The sequence below is a fragment of the Eumetopias jubatus genome, unplaced genomic scaffold (assembly GCF_037043125.1).
Source record: "Eumetopias jubatus isolate StellerSeaLion01/CBP00866 unplaced genomic scaffold, mEumJub1_p1.0 scaffold_1, whole genome shotgun sequence".
NCBI classification, from domain to species: domain Eukaryota; kingdom Metazoa; phylum Chordata; class Mammalia; order Carnivora; family Otariidae; genus Eumetopias; species Eumetopias jubatus.
In genome coordinates this window covers 47,608,182-47,631,189 of record NW_028274807.1, presented here as the reverse complement: position 1 = coordinate 47,631,189, position 23,008 = coordinate 47,608,182, and the positions used below count along the sequence as shown (strand labels likewise).

Below are 23,008 nucleotides of genomic sequence, written 5' to 3'. Positions count from 1 at the left end.
ACACAAACACCAGGTTAGGAGCCAGAGCTAAAGGGAAATGAAGGTCCTGCCTCAGGTTAGGACCATGAGTCACAATGAACTGGGCTCTGGCCCTAACTCTGCCACCTCACCGATAAGTTCCTGGACGTGCCTAAATTTCCATTTCCTCAGCTAGCAAGTGAAAAGAATAGGTCCCACCTCAGAGTAGTGAGGATTATTTTAGGTAAGGCATTGAAGAACTCGGCATAGTACCTGGCGTGTTAATTACCAGTTCTCATTAAATGACGGCCATTAGACATACTTACATTATTACTTCTGAAAAAGAAGTAAACTTAGAGTCACATCAATGACTTTTATTTAAAATTATTTGCAAGGTTGATGCGGAAGAAGAGTTAGTGAAGATGGGTGGGTGGCTCTTTAAATATCTTTCTTTACATTTTTAAGAATAACTTATTCTATTAAAATACCTGTCATTCTCCTTAGTCCCATAAAAGGACAACAGAGCAGATCACACTCTCAACTAAGACATCAGAAGCAGTCAGAGTTGGGTGTGAGTCATGTGGGGGAGCAGAGGCACCGACCGCCCCCTGCAGTCACTCAGCCTCTGTGGGCACTCCTTCACCGCTACCACTACCTGGCCTGGCGTACTGGGGCCCGAAAACCACAGTGGCATCTGGAGACATGATGTGGAAACAAAATACTATTTGGGATCTTTTTCAAGCAAGGGGGGCATGTATGCTTCTCCATGTTCTTCCTTCCTAGGGTTCCTTCTTTCCTCCACTTTCTTTTGAGATTTCATCTCCATCCTCAGGCATTCCCTTTTGCTTCTCTCCTTTCTGCTCTCAGGTCCCTGAAAAAGAAAGTTCAGAAAAAGGGTAGAAATGTGCTGACAGCTGACAACGAGCCGCATTTCTCCTAACTCTTGGAAATGAACAAAGCCCCGGTCATTTAGTAGACTTCCACATCTTAGTTTCTCATAATAAATTAGCGGAAGCCCAAGGGTGTTGCTAAAGGTTTCAGTCATAAATAAAAGGAATGGGGCCTTGGGTGTCAGTGGATGATCTATGGAGGAAACTCAACCTGTACACAACTCTGACCTATAGAGGGATGTGTTTCACAGTACGATATAATTAATAGTCTCCTGGTGCTTTCTGAAAAGGAATGGAGCAAGTGAATCATATACAGAATGATTCTAACCTCCCAGTATCTACTTCTTTAAATTACATTAACAGTAGGGTTTGTGTTAGGTTCTAATGTGAAGACTATGTAAAGAATGAAGTGTTAAGGAAATGACATCCAGGCACATTAACATTCCCCAGCTGGTTGCCCAGGGGTCCACATTCACTGATTTATTGAACACGTACTACTGTTCTAAGATCAGGAGATACAGCACTAACTTAAGAAACCCAACTTCTTTGATATTACCTCTAGGTGGAGCGTGATAATCAATAAGCCTAAAAAGAAACAAGAAGATCACAGATAGTGATAAGTGCAATGATAATGAGCAAACAGGGTGATCTGATAGGGAAGTATGGGGTGGGAAGGGGGAAGGCTTCTTCATTTCCATGGTCAAGGAGCGTCTTTCGAAGGAATTACTGACTAAAGAATGGCATTGATAAATGTGGCGATGGCATCTACCTATACTTCTATTTTTAAAAATAAATAACGTCATGACTCTTCCCCTCCTTCATGCGAACTGGAAACGCTGGGGAACACCCAAAGGTCTATCAAGTGAATATGCACTGTGATGAGTACCAGTCAGATGAGCAAGATCATGACTCAACCCTGCAGGCTGAGTTATGAGGGTGTCTGGTTACTGCGGTGATGTCAGCTACTCTTCAATGCTAAATTGTTTTTATACCTAGATTATTTCATTTCTATCTATATTGGTCCAGTGGCCAAAGTCACAAAGTGAAACAAATGATGAAGCTGAGATACAGGTTAAGAGAAACTTAAAAATTGTACTAGTTCTGTAAATGTACCCCCAGATTATTTTCATTAGACCTAGCAGTTGTATTAGATCCATCAGCCTGATCAAAGTTCATATGTAGCAGTCATGAATATCTCCAATACTTATAAGAGCAGTATAAAAAAGAGAAAATACAGTGATGATTATTTTCAAAATAAAGCAATGGCTTTTCCCTTATTGAGAATAAAGACTATCTGAGAAATGCTTGTAAATAATGAGCTGAAATCTTTTTTCTTATATCATTATTTAGAAACAAAATGTAAAAATTATCAAAATAAGACAACTGAGGTTTTCAATACCAAAATGAAAGAATTTAATGTTGTTGGTCATGATCAGGTCACAAAACTAGTTTCCTGATTTTTTTTTTAAGGACTTTTATTTATTTGACAGAGAGAGAGAGACAGAGAGAGAGGGAACACAAGCAGGGGGAGTGGGAGAGGGAGAAGCAGGCCCCCCCACCAAGCAGGATCTTGGGATCATGACCCGAGCTGAAGGCAGACACCTAATGACTGAGCCACCCAGGTGCCCCAATTTCTTGATCTTTTTGATGCTGAAGGACATAAAATTTTAATCTACACATTACTCTACATTTGGCCCCCAGCCAAAATATAAATCAGTTTTAGATTTGCTGATAAACCACACTTTTTAGGGTAGTTAGCTTTAGAAAAGTATGTCAATTGTTAAATAAGAACATGTTTTAAACTATATGTATGTTCTAAATTTTTAATTTTACATAAGGATAAACTTTATAAAATACTCTTTAAAATTGATATAAAATAGGGGCGCCTGGGTGGCTCAGTTGTTAAGCATCTGCCTTCGGCTCAGGTCATGATCCCAGGGTCCTGGGATCCAGCCCCGCATCAGGCTCACTGCTTAGCAGGAAGCCTGCTTCTCCCTCTCCCACTCCCCCTGCTTGTGTTCCCTCTCTCACTGTGTCTCTCTCTGTCAAATAAATAAAATCTTTAAAAAAATAAAATAAAATTGATATAAAATAAAATATTTAATAAAAGTATTTATCCTATATGTTTATATATGTAATATGAAAAAAAAATAAATGATTTTGTAAATTCCTAGCAGGTTTCTAGGTATTATATGGAATTGTGAAAAGAGTTCTTGGGTCAAAAAGTTGAAAATGCTTTCTTAATTGCCTTGGTACTCAAAAGGAAGAGCTTGGGAAATGAAATATTAGCTAACATTTGATATTTTAGGGATAATGTGATGAGTATCTCTTTAAATAAGAGAACTGATTTCATGTTTACACGCTGTTAGGGCTTATAATATTAGCGAATGTTATCGTGTAAGCAGTTACATATGATGTGTTGTTATATGAATTTTTTTCTGACGACATCAGAATCAACAAAGAATAGTTCAGATTAAAATGTTTTTCAAAATACACTTATACTGTAACTTGCTCCAGAAAAAACTTAAGGCAGATATGTCTCCTGAATTAATATAATTAATGACTTGAACATGTAATTTTAAAACAGGAATTCTGGCACTCCTGTTATGTTCCTGCTGAAAGCTCATAGTCTAAATCTAATCATGAGGAAATATCAGATAAACCTAAACTAGGCATCACTCTAAAAGATAGCTGGCCTGTATTCTTCAGATGTCAGTGTCATGAAAGACAAGAAAAGACTAAGGAACTGTTCCAGAATAAAATCAATCAGAAGGATGTGAAAATTGGTTGCAACACATGATCTGGAATTTCACAATAGAGAATATTTTTGAGACAACTGGCAAAATCTGAACGAGATCAATAAATTAGATATAAAAGTATTGTATTAGTGTTAATTTCCTGAGTTTAATTATTATACTGTGTTTCTGTAACAGAATGTTCTCCTGTCCTTGTTTGGGGGCTTGGAAGGGGAGAGAAGACATAAGTAAATATAACACATTAACATTTGGAGGGAATCTAAATGAAGAATGGATTTTTTTTTTTTGTACTACTCTTACAATACCATTCTAAGTCTGAAACCATTTTTTTAAAACAATATAAAGAAAAGACAAAAGAGGAGCTCTTAATAAGATTTAGATATGGTAACATATCGTGTATCACTAGTTTTTGATGTAGTGTTCAATGATTCATCAGTTGCGTATAACACCCAGTGCCCTATTCCTCTTATGATCAGGTGGAGAGAGCAGCCTGCTGAAGGGGAATCATACACAGGGTCACTCTCTGATAAAAGTGAGGTGCCACCTACGAGGCAAAGATGCATGGTGACTGCACCAACAGCCATCACTGCTAAGCAGAAAGCACTGTGTTCAGACGCACGAAGAGGTAGGAAGCAGCCACATCTTCCTCTCTACATTCACAGAGCGTAGCTCAAGAACCAGGTGGCAACATGCCTGGTCACTTATTTGTTCTGCCTACTACACGGCAGAGACATATTAGTGTTCCTGTTTTGCAAAATAAAACCAAAACCAAAAAATAAAAAAAGTTATTTTGCTCAAGGCCACTCAGTGAACATGTTGCAGAGTTCAAAAAATATCCCCAAATTAATTGATCCTCTAGTGTATGACTTTATGTATCAAGTTTGGCATCATCAATGGAGTTTCTAGTCTTCCCCCATTTCATGTCTATCTCTCCTTTGTGCTTTGTTTAGACTCCCACAGGTCACTGGGAATGCCTGGACAGCTCCTACTCCTGGAATCTTACTAGTGTTTAGAGAATTCCTTCTGCATATTTTTTAGAAGTATAGGGGAGGGCGCCTGGGTGGCTCAGTCAGTTAAGCGTCTGCCTTCGGCTCAGGTCATGACCCCGGGGTCCTGGGATGGAGCCCTGCAACAGGCTCCCTGCTCAGCGGGAAGCCTGCTTCTCCCTCCCCCTTTGCCCCTCCCTGGCTTGTGCTCTCTCTTGCTCACTCTCTCTCTCTCTCTCAAATAAATAAATAAAATCTTAAAAAAAAAAAAAATAGAAGAACAGGGAAACACACCACCATCATACACTGTTTGCTACTGGATTAAATATTGAAAGGACAGGAACAGTTGGGGTAGTTTTTCTGTTCTTCAAAGAGTGAAAGAAGAACAAGTCACAATTATTTATAAGATTGACAAAAAGAGTCTCAAAGAACCAGAGGACCTTGGTAACAAAAACATTCCACCTATGGTCCTCCAGGAATTTTCCTATACCAGGTGTCTCCAATAAAAATAACAAAAAAATATACATCTGGGCTATCTAAAACTGTCATTTTTCAAAGACCTCATCACTAGGCTGTAAATGAAGAAGTTAGATTTGTTCTCCTCAAACTTGGGGAGGACAAATCCTTTGGGTTTTCTCTTCTAAAGTGGTTAAATGTTCAATAACTGTTACGTACCAAAGAGACAGAGCGTTTGGTTCTAAAGCACAGTTCCTGTTCAAAGGACTCTGAAAATGCTTGAATTTTGGAACGGGAGCTTCCTTTTGATTCCAGTGGCTCCTTGAATGACTCATCCACTGAACATTTTCTGTAATCCAGCATGTGGGTATGGCATCGAAATCCCTCGTCCTCATGAGAATGCCTTCTGGGACGGCTGTCAGATGATGTGATTCTGGGAAGCACAGGAAACTGGGAATACAGAATAAAAATTTTTGCAATATAAAGAGATGGTACAATGTTAGCACAGGGACAGAATATCCATAAATTACCAACTAAACAAATCTCATGTTGAACTGAAATTTTATCTTTTTGATCAGTAGGGCCTTCCTCCTACAATGAAGTAGAATCAATTAGTTAAAACATTAAGGAGAATATCCCAAGACTAGCTTTGTTCATCCTTTACCATGAGGGTAGAATAATGAAGCATTCCAAGCCTTAAACTGACATGTAAAAAGAATTTCCAAAATTATAAAAAAAAATTTAATGAAGTCATAAATGTTTAAGAAATAATACAACAGTGAATAGTTATATGATTTCTATATGGAGAAAGAATTTCTAAGCAAAAGAACAATGGGAAAAGTCATAGGAAATATTAATTTAATTACATAAAAATAAAGCCAATATACATCACAAGCAATATAAACAAAATTAATGGTAGATTTAAAAACATAAAAAGTATTTGCTGCATGTCAGTAATGTTTAATAAATATCCTGAAAATAAATAAGTATATCTCACATGCATACAGGGAAACACAGAGGTCATATGATACAATAACATCGATGTTAAAATCACAATTGGAAAATAATCAAAGGACAGACAGCTCAGAGAAGGCAATTTTTGAAAGAAATGTTCTCTCAATTTCTCTCACTTCCAAACTCGCTCTAATCCAGCTTTTGCACGCAAGCTGATTTTGGTCAGGATATTGATCTCAATGTTGCCAAATTCTGTGCACTTTTGGTCTTTAATCATTCCGTGGCATTCAATCCAGTAGCCCGTGTGCCCCCCCGCACCCCCAGAAACAATCTTTCCTTGTCTTCTACCACTGCACCCTCAAGGGTGATCTTTCTGCCACAGTGTTTTAGACATTTTTGCTCACTTCTCCTTCTAGCTGCTCATAACTTTTGGAGTTCCTCCAGGTTCTAAACTAGTTTTCCTTCCCTTCCTTTCCTTGCTCACATTACACTGTCTCCCTAAATATCTCAGCCTCAGGCTTCAATTTCTAGCTATCATCTGATTTCCTAATTTATGTTGTTAGCCCAGACATCTCCTTTGAGTTTCTGCTCCCTCAAGCTCCCCCTGGCCAAGTATCCCACTGGCACTCACCCTGACTTGGGCAAATCTGACTTCATCACCTCTCTTCCCCAAACCTGCTCCTCACGTGTCCCCTAACTTAGAAGATGGTATCACCATTCATTCAGTTACTCAGACCCGTAACTCAGGAGCTACTCTTCACGTTCTCTTGCCAAGTCAGTAGATTCCATCTCTCAAATGTCTCTCAAAAACTATCCACGCTTTTCCAGCATCACTGTTACTACCGTAATCCAAGCCACCCAGATTATAGAAGCAGCCTCCCATGGTGGACATCCTATATCCACTCTTACCCATTTATTTTGTCGTTCCCAGAGCAGCCAGAGTAGTCAGGACACCAACCAAGTCACATCTGATCACTCTTTATTTTGTACCTCATCTTGCACCACCCACACTTTCATGGACGGCCTCACTGGTTAGTTACTTCCTCCAGCTCAACTGCTCCTACCCAACACAAGGGGGTCCTCTCTGCTCATGACAGTGGACCACCCCACCTCATTACCCCAGGACATGGTTAATCATACTTCATTCATTCTGCACTTTCACAGAAACCCTTCCCTACCACCCTGGGTGGTTCGGGTCCCAGTTCGATGCCCTGCTGGGGTCTCATACTCCTCCTATATGATACTTATCACAACCATAATCAATATTTTGGGTGATTTTGTTACATGTCTCTCCTCCATTAGACTACATGCCCCATCGTATCAAGGGCTATGTTTCATTCTCTGCTAGAATCCCAGTATCCAGCGCTTTGCCCTATTCACAACATGAGTTCATTAAATATATACTAGATGAGGGGCACCTCAGTCAGAAGAGTATGTGACTCTTGAGCTCTGAGTTGTGAGTTTGAGCCCCATGTCAGGTGTAGAGATTATTTAAAAATAAAATCTTTTTTTTTAAAGATTTTTACTTATTTATTTGACAGAGAGAGACACAGTGAGAGAGGGAACACAAGCGGGGGGGTGGGAGAGAGAGAAGCAGGCTTCCCGCAGAGTGGGGAGCCCAATGCGGGGCTTGATCCCAGGACCCTGGGATCATGACCTGAGCCGAAGGCAGACGCTTAATGACTGAGCCACCCAATGCCCCCAAAATAAAATCTTAATTAAAAATAATTTTATATGTAAGATGAATAAATGTAAAAGAAAAAGAAATACCAGCTGGTAAAAAATGTTGATGCTTACTAGTAGCCAAAAACTATGGAAAATGAAATAATATACAATTTTGTCTTTCAGGTATCAAAAAAATGTTATTTAATGGTACCAACACTGGCAAGAGTGCAGGGAGATAGGCACTTGTCTTCCTTGCTGATAGGACTACAAATATGTGCATCCTTCCTAGAAAGCTGTTGGCAGTGTGTGTCAGAGGGCTTAAAATATTCCCCTCCTTGGATCTATCCATTGCATGTTATAATTTGCTGAATTGTGTCCCCCTACCCCAAACTCATATATTGAAGTCTTATGTGAGTACATCAGATTATGACTATATTTGGAGATAGGGCCTCTAACAATTAAGTTAAAATGAGACCATTATGGTGGGTTCTACTCCAGTCTGACTGGTGCTCTTATAAGAAAAAGAAATTTGGATACACAGAGAGACACCAGGGATATGCTTACACAGAGGAAAGAGGACCATGTGAGAAGCAGCAAGAAGGTGGCCACCTGTAAACCAAGGAAAGAGGCCTTGGAAGAAACCAAACCTGTTGACACCTTTATCTCAGACTTTTAACCTCCAGAACTGTGAGAAAATAAATTTCTGCCCTAAGTCACCCAGTCTGTGGTATTTTGTTATGGCAGTCTGAGCAAACTAACACACATATCTAGAAATTGTCTCTCAAACAATAATCAAAAATATGTTTAAAGATTTGTACAGCTACTAAAAGATAGGAAGTAAATTTATATATATTATTCCATTTATTATAGGTAAGACATGGTACTGGCTGCTTTGGATAAATTGGGGAACCAAACAGGCAAAGTGTCCCCCTCTTGGAGACTATGTTGGGAGATGGAATTTATTTATTTATTTTTAAAGATTTTATTTATTTGACAGAGAGAGACACAGTGAGAGAGGGAACACAAGCAGGGGGAGTGGGAGAGGGAGAAGCAGACTTCCTGCTGAGCAGGGAGCCCGATGTGGGGCTCAATCCCAGCACCCTGGGACCATGATCTGAGTCAAAGGCAGACGCTTAATGACTGAGCCACCCAGGGGCCCCGGGAGATGGAATTTAAACAAAAAGGGCATATGCCTACAGCCTTGGCCAAATGCTATAAAGGAAAAGTTCAAGGTACACAGAGAGGACAAAACAAGGTAAAATCATGTATGTTCGGATGGGTGTTGGAGTGGCTAGGAGGATCAGGGAAGACTTTTGTGAAGGTGTGATGATAAAGATACGATCTGAAGGATGAGCAGGGTTAATTAGGGAACAGGGAACAGTTTTCTACCTCAGGATGAGCCCCATATGTTCAGAGGCACTGCCACAGAAAAGCTTGCCGGAGTAGAAGGAAAAGAAGCCTATTGAGTGTGAGCATCTGGGAGAAGGGAGTGGTGAGAAGGGCTTGAAGTAGGGTAGTATCATAAGATGGGCAATCTTAAAACATACCCAAATGTTTTGAAAGGTTTTCTTTGTGCTATGGGATTGGTTTTTTAGTATTTTCCAAGTTTTCTGCAGCGACGGTGTATTATATTATCAGGGAAAAAAATGATACTTTCAAAATTTGAGACTGAGACACAGAAGGACAGATACTGAATGACTGCACTTACTTGAAGTATCTAAAATCGTCAATCCCATAGAAGCAAGAAATAGAATAGGGGTTGCCAGGGCCTGAGAAAATGGGGAAATGGGAAGTGGCTTATCAATGGGTATAAAATTCCAGTTATGCAAGATGAGTGAGCACTAGAGATGTACGGTACAACATGTGCTTCTCATTAACTGGATTGCACACTTAAAAATCTGCCAAGAGGGTAGATCTCATGTTAGGTGTTCTGACCACAATAAAACTTTAAAAATGAAATTTAAAAATTTGAGGCTGGGAATGAAATGAGGTTGTTTATACAAACGTTCTCTTCCACTGAGAGGCCTAAAAAGAACAGCAAGTGTTTTATCACAATATAAATGGAGTATATACTTAATATCTCCTATCAGATAGGTCTTTTGGTTCCTTTGTTGTGTTGTGTGACTTTGTGGGAAACAGGCTTAAAAGAGCTCTCTCACTGATTACAGGGAGAAGTTCTCATTTTTAAATATGTGTATGTACCATGCAAGTTTTACTTTTTGGGATTTTATTTGCCCTTCCAATGTAATTTTCCTGGCAAAGACATGAAATAGTGCCCTACATACATGGCTTGCTTTGACCAAGTATGCCCTTGTCACCCCACAGCCACAGACTAGGCTTATAGCTCTCTCTCCCACACTGTGAAGCAGCATCTGGCCCATGGAATGGGATCCCTTCACTCTGAGCTCAGCAGCTGGGGTCCCAGATGGCAAAGCAACAAAGCATGCTGCAGGTGCCACCTTTAGGGCATAACGACCCAGTTCCCTGACCTGCGCACAGAAGAGTGTGCTCAGCACCACAGCTCTTTCCACTGTGACTCCAGAAGACAATTCCTATTGAAGAAAAAACCCTATGCACTCTCTGACCCAAGGCATAGAAGAAATTAGTGTGGGGTGGGAGTGGGTGGGGGTGCCTGGGTGGCTCAGTCCTTAAGCGTCTGCCTTTGGCTCAGGTCAGGATCCCAGGGTCCTGGGATCGAGCCCCGCATCAGGCTCCCTGCTCAGCAGGAAGCCTGCTTCTCCCTCTCCCACTCCCCCTGCTTGTGTTCCCTCTCACGCTGTGTCTCTCTCTGTCAAATAAATATATAAAATCTTTAAGAAAAAAAAAAAATTAATGGGGAGCCTGGCAGATTTGGTTCCCAGTGAGAGCCTTCTTGCTGCCTTGCAGATGGCCGCCTTGTCTCTGTGTGCTCATCTGGCCTTTCCTCAGTGCATGCTGCTGAAGAGAGAGAGAGAGAGAGATAAAGAGCAAGCTCTCTGGTGTCTCTGTTATCCCATCTGACAGGGCCCCACCTCATGAGCTCATCTACATCTAATTACCTCCCAAAGGCATCATCTCCAAAACCACCCACTTTGGAGGTTAGAGCTTCAGCATATGAATTTGGTGGGTGCGGGGGAGACCTTCAGTCCATAACAGAATATATGCCACATGCCAACCTTTAGTATAAAATTCCCTCCTGTCTTCTCACTGTAGTATAAATGAGAAAGAGAAACATGAAAGAGAAGGAGGGAAAGGCAAAATGAAAGACTTTTTGCAGCAATTAACTGACGCATCATCATCTGGAAAAAAAAATTCTAACTTTCAACACTTCCAACACATAATAATAATAAGCATAGGTGCTTATTAAGTACCAGGCAATGTCCTAATTACATTAGAGAAATTACTCACTGAATCTTCACTACACCCTTATGCATTATCCGCTATTACCGTCAATCCCCTTTACATATGGGGACTCTGAGGCAGAGAGAGGTAACTGAATCAGTTATCCTGCTAGTGGTAGACCCTGGAAGCCTGGCTTCCTCTGGAGCCCTCCCTTCACCCTCCTTAGCCACTCTACTCTTCTGCCTTCCCAGCAACTCCTCTACATCTAGTAGAAGACAGAAAACAAATCTGTAGAACATTACGCTAAAAGTCCTTCCGCAGAATTGTCACTGTTGCCTGCAACTATCACTAGTTTTGGGGCGCCTGGACCGCTCAGTTGGTTAAGTGCCTCCTTCAGCTCAGTCATGATCCCAGGATCCTGGGATCAAGCCCCACATTGGGCTCCCTGCTCGGCTCCTTCTCCCTCTGCCCCTCCCCCGCTTGTGCTCGCTCGCTCTCTCTCTCAAATAAATAAATAAAATCTTAAAAAAAAAAAACAAAAACACTGGGGTGCCTGGGTGGCTCGGTCGTTGGGCGTCTGCCTTCAGCTCAGGTCATGGTCCCAGGGTCCTGGGATCGAGCCCTGCATCGGGCTCCCTGCTCGGCGGGAAGCCTGCTTCTCCCTCTCCCACTCCCCCTGCTTGTGTTCCCTCTCTCACTGTGTCTCTCTCCCTGTCAAATAGACAAATAAAATCTTAAAAAAAAAAAAACTACTATAACTAGTTTCTTGTTGGGGATTAAGGCATTGTCTCCTACTGAAATGAAACATAAATTTAAACTGAAAAACAAGAAACTACGTTAGTCATGAAACTTTAGGATATTCCCTCTCTTCGGGTTTGTGAGAAATCCTCTCAGGGGACCTTGCTCCGCCCTACCCATGTAGTGAGCAACTGCAGGAGAACCACCTGTAGTGAGATACTATAATGATGAGAGTGTGTAGCCATGAGTATGACCTGACTAGGTCATTCAGGGAAAAAAATAAAAATTAAAAATATTTTCTATTGCTTTAAGTTGAGAATATGAAGAGAGAATATAAAAAAATGGTTAAAGGTGATTATTTTTAAAAAGAAAAAAATCCATTAGTTACAGACAGGTAGAGGCTCATATTATATCCCCTCAAATGATATCATGTGGGCAAGCACATACTGTGCCTACCTTGAAACATAGAAGAAGCCCTGGAAAAGTCCATCCGGAGTTAGCAAAGCCCTAGGCCAGGGGACTCAGTTCCTCCTTGAAGAGTTCTTTCATTTTAGCATAATCCTCCCTCCCACTAGGCCCAACAATGTTAAGAGAACCATGATAAGCTGAAGAACATGCAGAACAATGTTAAGAGAACCATGGTAAGCTGAAGAAGATGACTAGAGAGCTGGATACACTAAAGTATTAAAAAGCCACTTTCAGTGAGCAGAATAAATAAGGAATATGGAAACTGTTTTACTTCAAGTTTGTATTCATGTGGTGCTGGGAGGTAGAAGGCACATCTGTTCAGTTCACAAAAGAGACTTCACATTACTTTCCTTTTTTTCATCAAGAACATCAGGACAGTAACGATAGGTTTTTTAATTTACTTTAAGTCAGTGATCACAGATTATTATATTGAGTCTTGTCAAAAAGTGGTGTTCTCTGAGAAGAACCAAGCTTTACCCCTTGTCTGCCTTGCTCTTTCTGCCAGATTTGTATTTTCCACTAGACTGGAAGTTCCACAAGCACAGAGATCATGTATGTCTTCTTGTACCCTCTACATGCCCTGCATACCTGGCACATAGTAAGTGTTCAGTAAATATGTTCAATGAATTAATAAGGCTCCATCGCTATGGTTTTGCAGGAATCGTGAGGCTAAAAACCATGTTAGAAACCACATTCAAGGGGTGCCTGGGTGGCTAGGTCGTTAAGCATCTGCCTTCGGCTCAGGTCATGATCCCGGGCTCCTGGGATCGAGCCCCGCATCAGGCTCCCTGCTCTGCGGGGAAGCCTGCTTCTCCCTCTCCCACTCCCCCTGCTTGTGTTCCCTCTCTTGCTGTGCCTCTCTCTGTCAAATAAATAAATAAAATCTTTAAAAAAATGCAAAAAACAAACCAGAAACCACATTCAAATGGGAAAGGAAGGGAAAGCTCTTCTCTTCCTAAGCATGTAATATGGATGGATATAGGTTATTAATAGGTTATGAGAGGGAAGAGCCTTAGATGGGAGCAGTGGGGAGAGAGAAAAAGAGACAAGGCTAAGAAGTAAGCTTTTCTTTTTAAGTTATTGATTGAGCTCAAAGCAAAACACACACACACAAAATGAAAACCTAATTTGTTCTCTGATCTCTAAAGTAAGAAAAATCTGAGCACATTTTAGAATTAGAAAAGTTAACTATCCAATACAGGCTCTTGTCATAAATATATGGCATTCTGTGACTGGAACTGGACATTCAGACCCCTGACTATTTCCCAGGATGTGCCCACGTCACCCTGGGTCCCCTGCTCTGTGTTTTGCCCTCACACTCTCTACTCTATTCGGTCAGGTGCTCATTTTTATTCCATGCTTTGTCTCCTTAAATAAACACATACTTTCTGCATATAGTCTGATAATTTTGGAATTCACTGTTGACTTAGAGAATCTAAATAGGTTAATTCAGGCAAATGCCCGAAGCTAGTATGAGCAGGAAGAGATATACAGACACTGTGTACAAATGCCCCATGTAACAAATTCTGCTGAGTCCCAATAGTTTGAGGCAAACAACATTGCAACCTAAAACTGGATTCCCTAGTGGATTATCTCAGTTTTAAAGGTCTAATAGGTGCTCAAATTTATTCAACAAAACTGTATTTTATGCCATTTGTTTTTATTTCATATTTTGTTTTCATATTTTCAACAGTACTAAAGGGCTGTTGAGATAAATAGCAAATCACAGTTTTTCTCTTTGTTTCCTCTTGGTTCTAGCTATCTGGAAACTGGAAACTAATTGTACTTCAGGTTCACTCATTGTGAATACCTCACTTGAAGTGGAACATAAGAGATTAAAATGAGAGAGTGATAAACAGGTGTTTATTTACAACAGAATCATGGACAGTTAGAAGAGTTCCCAGAAATCATCCAGTCCAGCCTCTCGTCTTTTTTACATAAGGAACCTGAAGCTCAAAGAGCTGTTGCAACTTGCCCTTTGTCCCTGAGTATGCATTTGGTAAGAAATCTACTTTCAAATATTTGTGTCTTAAAGAGGTCTCATTCCTCAAATTTGCCGGTCACGGGGAGTAAAAGGGATTGCCTTACCCACCGTAATATCCCTCATAGGCATTATGCATCTGGGAACTCTGAAGCTAAAACTGAAATAAAATAACGTTGCCCCAAAACGTACATGATTCTGGGGTTGACAGAAGCAAGTTGGGGAGGTATTCTCTATAGCTAGAATCCTAAGTGACCTGCAAAAAAGAAAAGCTATATTCTTGCTGTGTAACTGTGAAGCAGAGGATGCAGGTCTCCACTGCAGAGTCTTCCAGCCGTGCAGCTGAGTGGAGAGAACTGCTGCCTGCATCTGCCGCTGAGTCCTCACCTGGTCAGGCCCACCCGTTCTGCAATCAGGAGCTTTCTCCTGCTTCCATCTTGCTCCCTAGACACTGGGTGCTCTGCTGCCCTATGGAAAAGTAGTGCTGAGGGCAGAAAAATTTGGGTTCCCTCTCCCCTCGGGAAACCAAAGGGGAACCAGAAGAAAACGTGTATCAAATTTATCAAAGGTAGTGATTTATGATGTGGAATCGCCAATTCTTTAGAGGTCATCAAATCACGGAGCTATTTTCAGTATTTCAAAAAAAGTAGTGGAAATCACACACTGATCCATGCCTGATGCTACACAGACTAATTTATAACATCAAGTTTCTTTCCTTTGGCTGGAATCATATTAACCCTCAGGAGGATTGTCTCAGGTTTATCAGGAGCTCTGAATAGTAGTTAAAGGTATCTTAGGCTACTAAAAAGGAAGAAATCTTCACCTAATAAATGAAAATCAGGTCCCCCGGAGGACAAGATAAAATAATAAAAGGGACTTTGTGGGTATAAAAAGGTTTAGAAGTACTGATTTTTAACCAGAGAAGATTTTATACCAAAGGCCTCTTCAAAAATTATCTAATAGAAATCCCCCTCCCTTAGTCCAGCTCTCCCCTGGTTCTCTGATCATAACTCACTGGGCAGGGCAGGGAGGTTTTCCTGTAAGTGGCATCTTGTGATCCGTGGTGGTCCCGGAGTCCTCTCCCATTCTCTTCTATCCAGCCGTGACCCCAGAAGCTGCTCATCCATTTGGCGAAAGACACATCATCATCGTCATCATCTTTGTGCTCCATGTGTAGGTGATTCAAATTCTCGAAGACCTGCCCCTAAATTTGAGAGAGGGAAATATCATCCAACAGGGCTGACCTGATGAAACCCAGGATCTCCCCCAAAGACAAAATGAAACTGGTATTTTCAAATGCTCTCCGATAACGGGATCCTTAAGGGAGAAAGATTTACTAAACAACCACTTCATTATCAGGCAGCCTCGGGGAGTGTCTATTTATAAACTGTGCAGCCCACATTCCCTCCCCTCCCCCTGTCTTTTTAAAATTGAGGCTTTTTAATCCTTCCATTGCTGGGGCTTGTGTCTCCAAGCCTAAGGGTGGGAAGCACAGTCCACCGCCTGGTTTTCCCTGTGCTCTGCTGCCAATGACATGTAATGACATGTGATGGCATCTCCAGCTGTCAATGATGATGGAGCATGACCCTTATAATATGCCTGTCAGCTCCAGGCTAGCTCTGAAATGGGGCCACTTACAAGGGACAGACTGACTACAGCCTGCAAGATGGCCAGCTATTGGCATGCTATATCTACTGCTAGATACACTCCTAATAAATAAAATTGATATTGATACAAAAATCCAGCTCCTGGATTTAAGGAAACAGGTTTTTTTATTGATGTATTATTTATATCTGTATAAATCATACATGTATAATGTACAAACCTTAAGTGTATAGTTTGATGAATTTTTACATACATGTACCCGTACGTAACCACCACCATGCAGGTGAAGACATAAAACATTTTCAGCACCCCAGCTGGCTCCCTTTTTCCTTCTTCCAATCCATCCTCCCTCCAAAAGATTATGACTTCTAACCACTATCACTACAGATTAATTTTGCCTGTTTTTGAACTTTCTTTCAATGGAATTATACAGAATGTATTATTTTGTGTCATTCAACATTATGTTGGTAAGATTTATCCATATTTTTGTGCTAATGGTAGTTCATGCTTTATAGTACTACACTGTATGAATATCCCACATTTTAAAAAAATCCCTCTCTTGCTGTCTCTCTCTCTGTTGGAAAATAAATGAAATCTTAAATAAATAAATAAATTCAGTCTACTACCGATGGTCATTTGGGACTATCATTTGCATTGTTTCTAGGTGAGGTGTTATAAATAGAACTTCTGTGAACATTATAGTCCTTGTTTTTTAGTAGGTCTTTTTTTTTTGAGATAACAGGACTAATAAATTTATTAAGCCCCTCCTTTGTGCCAGGTATGAAGTCAAATATTTTACGTATGCTATTTTCATTATAACAACACTGTGACTGGGAGATTTGTATCACATTTTATAGATAAGCACATTGAGATTCAAATAGATCATCACTTGCCTGAGGTGAAATTACTACTAAGCAGCACAGCCAAGTCTGAAGCAAGGAGTAGAATAATGAAGTCCAGACCCTTCCACCATTCCACCAGTATTCCAAGAAACCTTTGATAAAGCTTGCATTCTTAGGCGGAGTTATTCCTGACCATTTTCTATATGAAAACTCTTCCTTAAGTTACAAAAAGACAAGCTTAATAATTGTGACCAGTGTTCCTAGAGCATGGCACCACAATTTCTAAGTTAGTAAGGAAAAGTAACCAAACCCTAAAATAGCTTGCAACATTTTTATTTGTTTTAAATAGTGAGAGATGCAGGTTTGTTACTTTGTAATATTTTTATTACAGAATACAGAAAGTCTGCTTCTCAATGACCCAGATGAGAAAGGAAAAGTTACAACTATAACCGTATGCCACTGCTATTGATTGTCTCTGTTATTAAAGAAAGAAAGGTAACTTCTCTTGGGGAAGCAGGACCAGCTATGTCCACAAAACTTTACAGATAAACCTCTTCTTTTCTATTCCTCTTAAGACAGAAATGTCTTTTCTTCCAATTTCAGAAACAAAAATAAATAAATCTATGATCAGGGGATAGAAAAACCAGAACAGGTCATACCTAATTACTGCTTAAAAGTATTTTGAAGAAAAGAAATACGACTTTATTTTAAAAGTTCTTTGAAGGGCGCCTGGGTGGCTCAGTCGTTAAGCGTCTGCCTTCAGCTCAGGTCATGATCCCAGGGTCCTGGGATCAAGCCCCGCATCGGGCTCCCTGCTCAGCAGGAAGCCTGCTTCTCCCTCTCCCACTCCCCCTGCTTGTGTTCCCTCTCTCTCTGTTTCTCTCTAACAAATAAATAAATAAAATCTTTAAAAAAATTAAAAAATTAAAAAAATAAAACCTCTTTGAGTGACACCTATCTCTTGGCATTCTGAACCCTTCTTTTAAGGCCTTACAGACAGAAGCAATTTAAATATTGGAAAATGTGCATATATAAATATGGAGATTTATTATGAGGAATTGGCTCATGTAATTATAGAGACTGATAAACTTCACAATCTGCCATCTGCAAGCTAGAGACCCAGAAAAACCAGTGGTGTAATTTAGTCCAAGTCTAAAGGCCTGATAACCAGGGGAGCCAATGGTGTAAATCCCAGTCCAAGGTCAGAAGAAGTTGAGATGTGATATCCCAGCTTATGCAGTGAGGCAGAAAAAAAGAGCAAATTCCTCCTTCCATCTTTTGTTCTGTTTAGACCCTCAGCTGACTGGATGAGGCCTGCCACACTGGGGAGGACAATCTACTTTATTGAGTCCATCATTTCAAATGCTAATTTCATCTAGAAGACACATCCGGAAATAGTGTTTAATCTGGGCACTCCATAAAATTGACATGTAAAAATTAACCATCACAGGCACTAATCCCATTCACGAAGGCCCCACCCTCTCATCTATTTACCACCCAAAGGCTCTACCTCCAAACCATCATATTGGGGATTAGGCTTCAACATATGAATTTTGTAGAATCACAACATCCAGTCCATAGCAGGGTACCACATAAACGGCACCCAGTAAAAACCGGGGGCACTAAGTCTCTAATGAGCATGTAGACAACATTTCACACATGTTGCCAAAACTCATTACTGGAAGAATTAAGCACATCCTATAAGACTTCAATGGGCAAAGCAAAAACAACAAAAGAAAGCTTTTGGAAGCTTGTGCCTGGCTTTCTTCAGACTTTACCCAATATGCCTTTCCCTTTTTTGGATTTTGCTCTGTATCCTTTCAGTGTAATAAATCTTATCCATAAGTATAACTATATAATGTGGATTCTTTTAGCAAATCCTTAAACTGGGGGTGAAAGTTGGTGTCGGAAGTGGGATTTATTAAAAACAACCCTGACTCATTGAAATATAGCTAAAACAGTGCTTGGAGAAAGGAAGTATGAAGGGGATATAATTATGAACCTTCACATCCCAATGGCTACCTAGTCATCTGTGGTATGAAACAGCAGCTGAGATGCTGTCTGTTCTGGAAGGTGAAGGTTACCTATGGAATTTGAAAATGATAGGTCCAACCCTAGAAGAATTGGATCCATTGGTCGCTTTTGGCTGTGGTAGCTAAGGTGAAGGAATTAAAAAGTACAGTCTGGGTGATGTCTTTAGGTTTTGTTCTCCCCCTCAGATGGGAAGAGAAAGGGTTCAAACACTCCCAAAAAACATTTCAGGTGAGCCAAAATGTTGTATGTTTGTATTGCTCACTCCTCCAAGTGGGAGGAAATAAGATTAAGTCAATCCCAAGGCTGGCACAAACTTTAGACAAATCAGAAAAAAAAGAAGAGGGGGAAAAAAACACTCTACCCACTGGTGCAGCAGCCTGTTGCATTCCAGCTGGGATCTCTCAATAGTGGTAATTTTAATCCTGAAAGTGTCGAATTTACTGCTAAGGTTTGAGTAAACTTGCAAAAAAGAAAAAAAGTGAGAGAGAGAGAGAGAGAGAGACTTTCCAAAATGGCTTTTTATTTTGTAGCTATTGCTTCTGGGTATATGATTTTAAAAAATGGTGTAAAATATTATATGCTTGTAATTTCATAAATGCTAAAGGGATTATTCCAGTCTGGGAAAGCTGCCCAATAAAAGGTGTTAGTAGAACAGGACTTCTTCCTTGGATGGATTAAAATTTAAAATCTTTGAACATCTGAGTATTGAAATCTTCATAACTGATTATTGTTCCCATGATTTTTGCCTGTTGAGCCTATGAGAAAAGGCAGACAACATAAAAGGAGAAATAATCTTTTTGAGTTTTAAAAAGCAGTTTTTAGTTTGATAATAAGTTTCTGTAAAATCAGATGTCTGACTCTTAGAGGCTGATGATTTTCTAGACTAATTGTGCATATTTTTGAGCAGGTCAATTTGGATTCTAAGACTGATAAGATAAGGGGGGCTTAGAAGAACTCGGAACTCCACTGTCTGACCCTGTAGTCTCTCATCTTTGCTGCTGCCAAAGAAGAAAAGTCACTGGCTTTTTTGGAATCCTGAATTCAGAGAACCTAATTGCCTGGATCTGATGGTAGGCTGAAACCTAATAACATCTGTAGCAGACTATTTCAATATGATATAACTACATCCTGAGTCCTGTGAGTCACTGAACCTAGGGCTGGTCTTTGGGACCCCCAATACAGGAAGGAAAGGGAACTCCTCATATCTTTGGCCAAAAATTCTCCTAAAACAAAAAGTTATGAAGTTACCCCCAAAAGAAAAAGAATTTGGTCTACAGTATATAAAATCAATCCACCTCCATTTTTCTCCTAGTTAAGCCCATTTCCTTCAATGTATGGGAAAGATGTCTCCCTGCTTTGCCTGGACCAAGGTTCTTACAGCAAACCTGGAGCAGCAAAGCAGCAGCTGCAGGTACCAGCTCTCAGCAACTGGAGGAAAACTGCTCTTCCAGCCTGTTTTGGGAGCCCTCGCACAAGAGGAGGCCATGTGTCCCCCGGGAGCCTGGCCCCAGCTCTCCCTGGCAGGTGCTTGGATACCTGCCCTGAGGAGATGCTGCAGGGCGCGGGACCAAAGGGAGCTGCCCTTTTGACCCTGCTCTAATGCTCTGCCTTGCCAAGCCCATGGTGTGTACTCCAAAGTGTCAAGTGGCTGAGACAGCTGTAGTTTTCTAGAGAGCTTGCATGTGTATTTTCTTATCATGCTCAATGTGAAAGGAATTACCTTCTCTTAGATGGTAGGAAGCTTGTGGTGCACGTATTCTCATAAAGCAGTCAGATATCATGGGCACCCAGGCAATCAGTGAAAATAATCCTTGAGCTGTGTACAAATGAAGTGGCTTTTCAATGTCCTAGTTCACATTCGCTGCTTCAGGAGACTGTGATCATGGGGGCGGGGGGGTGGAAATGATTTTCTCTTTATTTCATTCTCTCTTTCATTTAATTAACTCCCTTTATTTATTTCAATGCATTCCTCTTACTTAGTTCATTCTCCGTAGTCCTTATTTCTACAATAATTTATTTTTTTTAGTTCATTTTTTTTCTTGCCAGTTAAAGGGAAGAATTATTCCCCACACTATTTTCGAGCTTGCCTGAGCCACTCTCATTTCAGAAAAGAAATGCTATGTACAGGAGAACAAAGCTGCTACATCTTTATATATTTATATAGAGTCAAAATACATCAGTGGTTTTTACACAGTTTTTACCTGCCAGAAAGCAGTGCTTGAATACTTGAAACTGTGTACTGTTACATTTAATGTCCTGATTGTCAGAATGTTCTTTTACAGGTAACATGTTAAAACCCAGTCATCCATTTCCATGACTGTTACCAAGTTACACTGTGAAGTTTGCCACTGTTGCTTGGTGATTAACCAAGTGTCTGAAAGTATGTATTACTTGAGGGTACTTCATCATCATTTCTTATTCTAAAATGTTATGGAGCTTATATTATGAAAACTATTTTTTTAAATATACCACGTTGATGTAAAAAATATCTGAGAGGGTAAAAACGTGTGTTTTCAGAGGTCTGCCTACAAGAATATTGGTTATATAAATATCTAGTTACTTTGGCAGTAAGCATCAATAAGTTCTGCAGGATTTGGGCTAACGGTAGGCTTTACAATATTCAAAGTTGTTAGATGTTGGAATAGGTTTTTCTAAGACAATATATCATCTCTCCCACAAGAGACCTTGAAGCACAGTATTGATTCTCATCTACCAGAGATGGAATCTGTGCAGCTTTGCCTCCAGCAGTGCTATTAATTGCATGGCCTCTCAAGGTCTTGTTGATCCCTGGGCAGCTATTATTCTAAAACAGATTGAACACGCTACTTGTTAAAACTTACCACTCTGTAATAAAAACTTTGCCAGTTTAGCTCATCAGTGTGTTATATTTCAGAAAAGGCTTCTTCCCAGCTATTAACTACAATTTCAGAGAATCTGAGGGTAATGTCTCAGCACTTTTTTTTAGTCTGAGTCTACAAGCCTCCCCATAAGAAGTGCCCCAGAAAAGAATTGAGGTAATTAAAGAATCCCATTGAGTCTCACTTCTAAGAGGGGCAAAATTTTGCAATGTAGAATAACAGAATGGATCACCAAACATTTAAAGGAAACAGTGACAAAATACTTGTGACATTTAGAAAAAGAAATTGGAAAGGTTAAAGTTTGAGTCAATAAACAATGAGTAGGGGTGCCTGGGTGGCTTAGTTGGTTGAGCATCAGACTGTTGATTTTGGCTCAGCTCATGATCTCAGGGTTGTGAGATACCCACCCCAAGCCCCACGTGCCCCACCCCAGGTCCAGCTCTGCACTCAGCAGGGAGTCTGCTTGAGATTCTTTCTCTCCCTCTCCCTCTACCCCCCTCCTCTCTCTCTCAAACAATTCTTTAAAAAAAAATAAAAATAAACAACGGTTAATCTTCAGAATATCATAAATAAAAACTTTAACAAAGCTCCAGAACAATCTTTTCTGAGGATTAAATGCCATATACTCTTAGTATGAATATGGTCTTTCTGGAAAGAAATACAGCAAGATGAATTAAGAAGATGTGTTTTAAATATTCACGTTCTTTGACCCAGAAATTTCTCTTCTTAGTATTATAAGTATATAATCAGAGGTATGCAGGGGATATTTGTTCATCAAAACATTGTTAAAAATAGCAAAAATGTGGGGCACCTGGGTGGCTCAGTTAGGTGTCCCACTCTTTTTTTTTTTAAGATTTTTTATTTTTTATTAGAGAGAGAGAGTATAAGCAGGGGGAGCAGCAGGGCTCATGGTAGGCTTTACATGGGTGCGGGGCTCCATCCCAGGACCCTGGAATCATGACCTGGGCTGAAGGCAGCCGCTTAACCAACTGAGCCACCCAGGCGCTTCTAGGTGTCTCACTCTTGATTTCAGCTCAGGTCGTGATCTCAGGGTTGTGGGATCAAGTCCCCCATCAGGCTCTATGCTCAGCATGGAGTCTGGAGTCTGCTTGTCCCTCTCCCTCTCTCTCTGCTCCTCCCCCGACGTGCACACACTCTCTCCCAAATAAATAAATAAATAAAATCTTTTAATAAAATAAAATAGCAAAAATGTGGAAACATCTTAAAAGCACAATTGGAGACCATGCTAATAAATTATGGCATATTCATACAACAGAATTCTATGCAATCATAAAAAATCAAGGGATTTAATGACACAGGGAACTTCTCAAAATAAAATATTTGGTGACAAAATCAAAATATAATAAATTGTGATAGTTAATTTTATTTGTCAAAGTGACTGGGCCATGGTGCCTAGCTATTTGGTCAAACACTATTCTGGATTTCCATGAGAGTGTTTTTGGATGAGATTTACATTTTTAATAGCAAACAACGAA

At 40.3% G+C, this 23,008-nt stretch overlaps 1 protein-coding gene across 3 annotated transcripts; it reads right to left on the bottom strand.

Moving 5' to 3' along the window:
• Positions 1 to 530: 530 nt before the first annotated feature.
• Positions 531 to 15,387, bottom strand: LNP1 (leukemia NUP98 fusion partner 1). Of its 3 annotated transcripts, none has more exons than XM_088025745.1 (4): positions 15,189 to 15,362; positions 5,581 to 5,637; positions 5,266 to 5,496; positions 531 to 829 (listed from the first exon to the last, which is right to left on the bottom strand). In XM_088025745.1, the coding sequence occupies exons 1-4, from the start codon at positions 15,342 to 15,344 to the stop codon at positions 680 to 682; spliced, it is 594 nt and encodes a 197-aa protein (XP_087881871.1). In that variant the 5' UTR covers positions 15,345 to 15,362; the 3' UTR covers positions 531 to 679. The 3 variants fall into 3 exon arrangements, with proteins under 3 accessions (XP_087881871.1, XP_087881897.1, XP_027975042.2); XM_088025771.1 differs by having other exon boundaries at positions 5,581 to 5,634; XM_028119241.2 differs by lacking the exon at positions 5,581 to 5,637 and having other exon boundaries at positions 15,189 to 15,387.
• Positions 15,388 to 23,008: the final 7,621 nt, after the last annotated feature.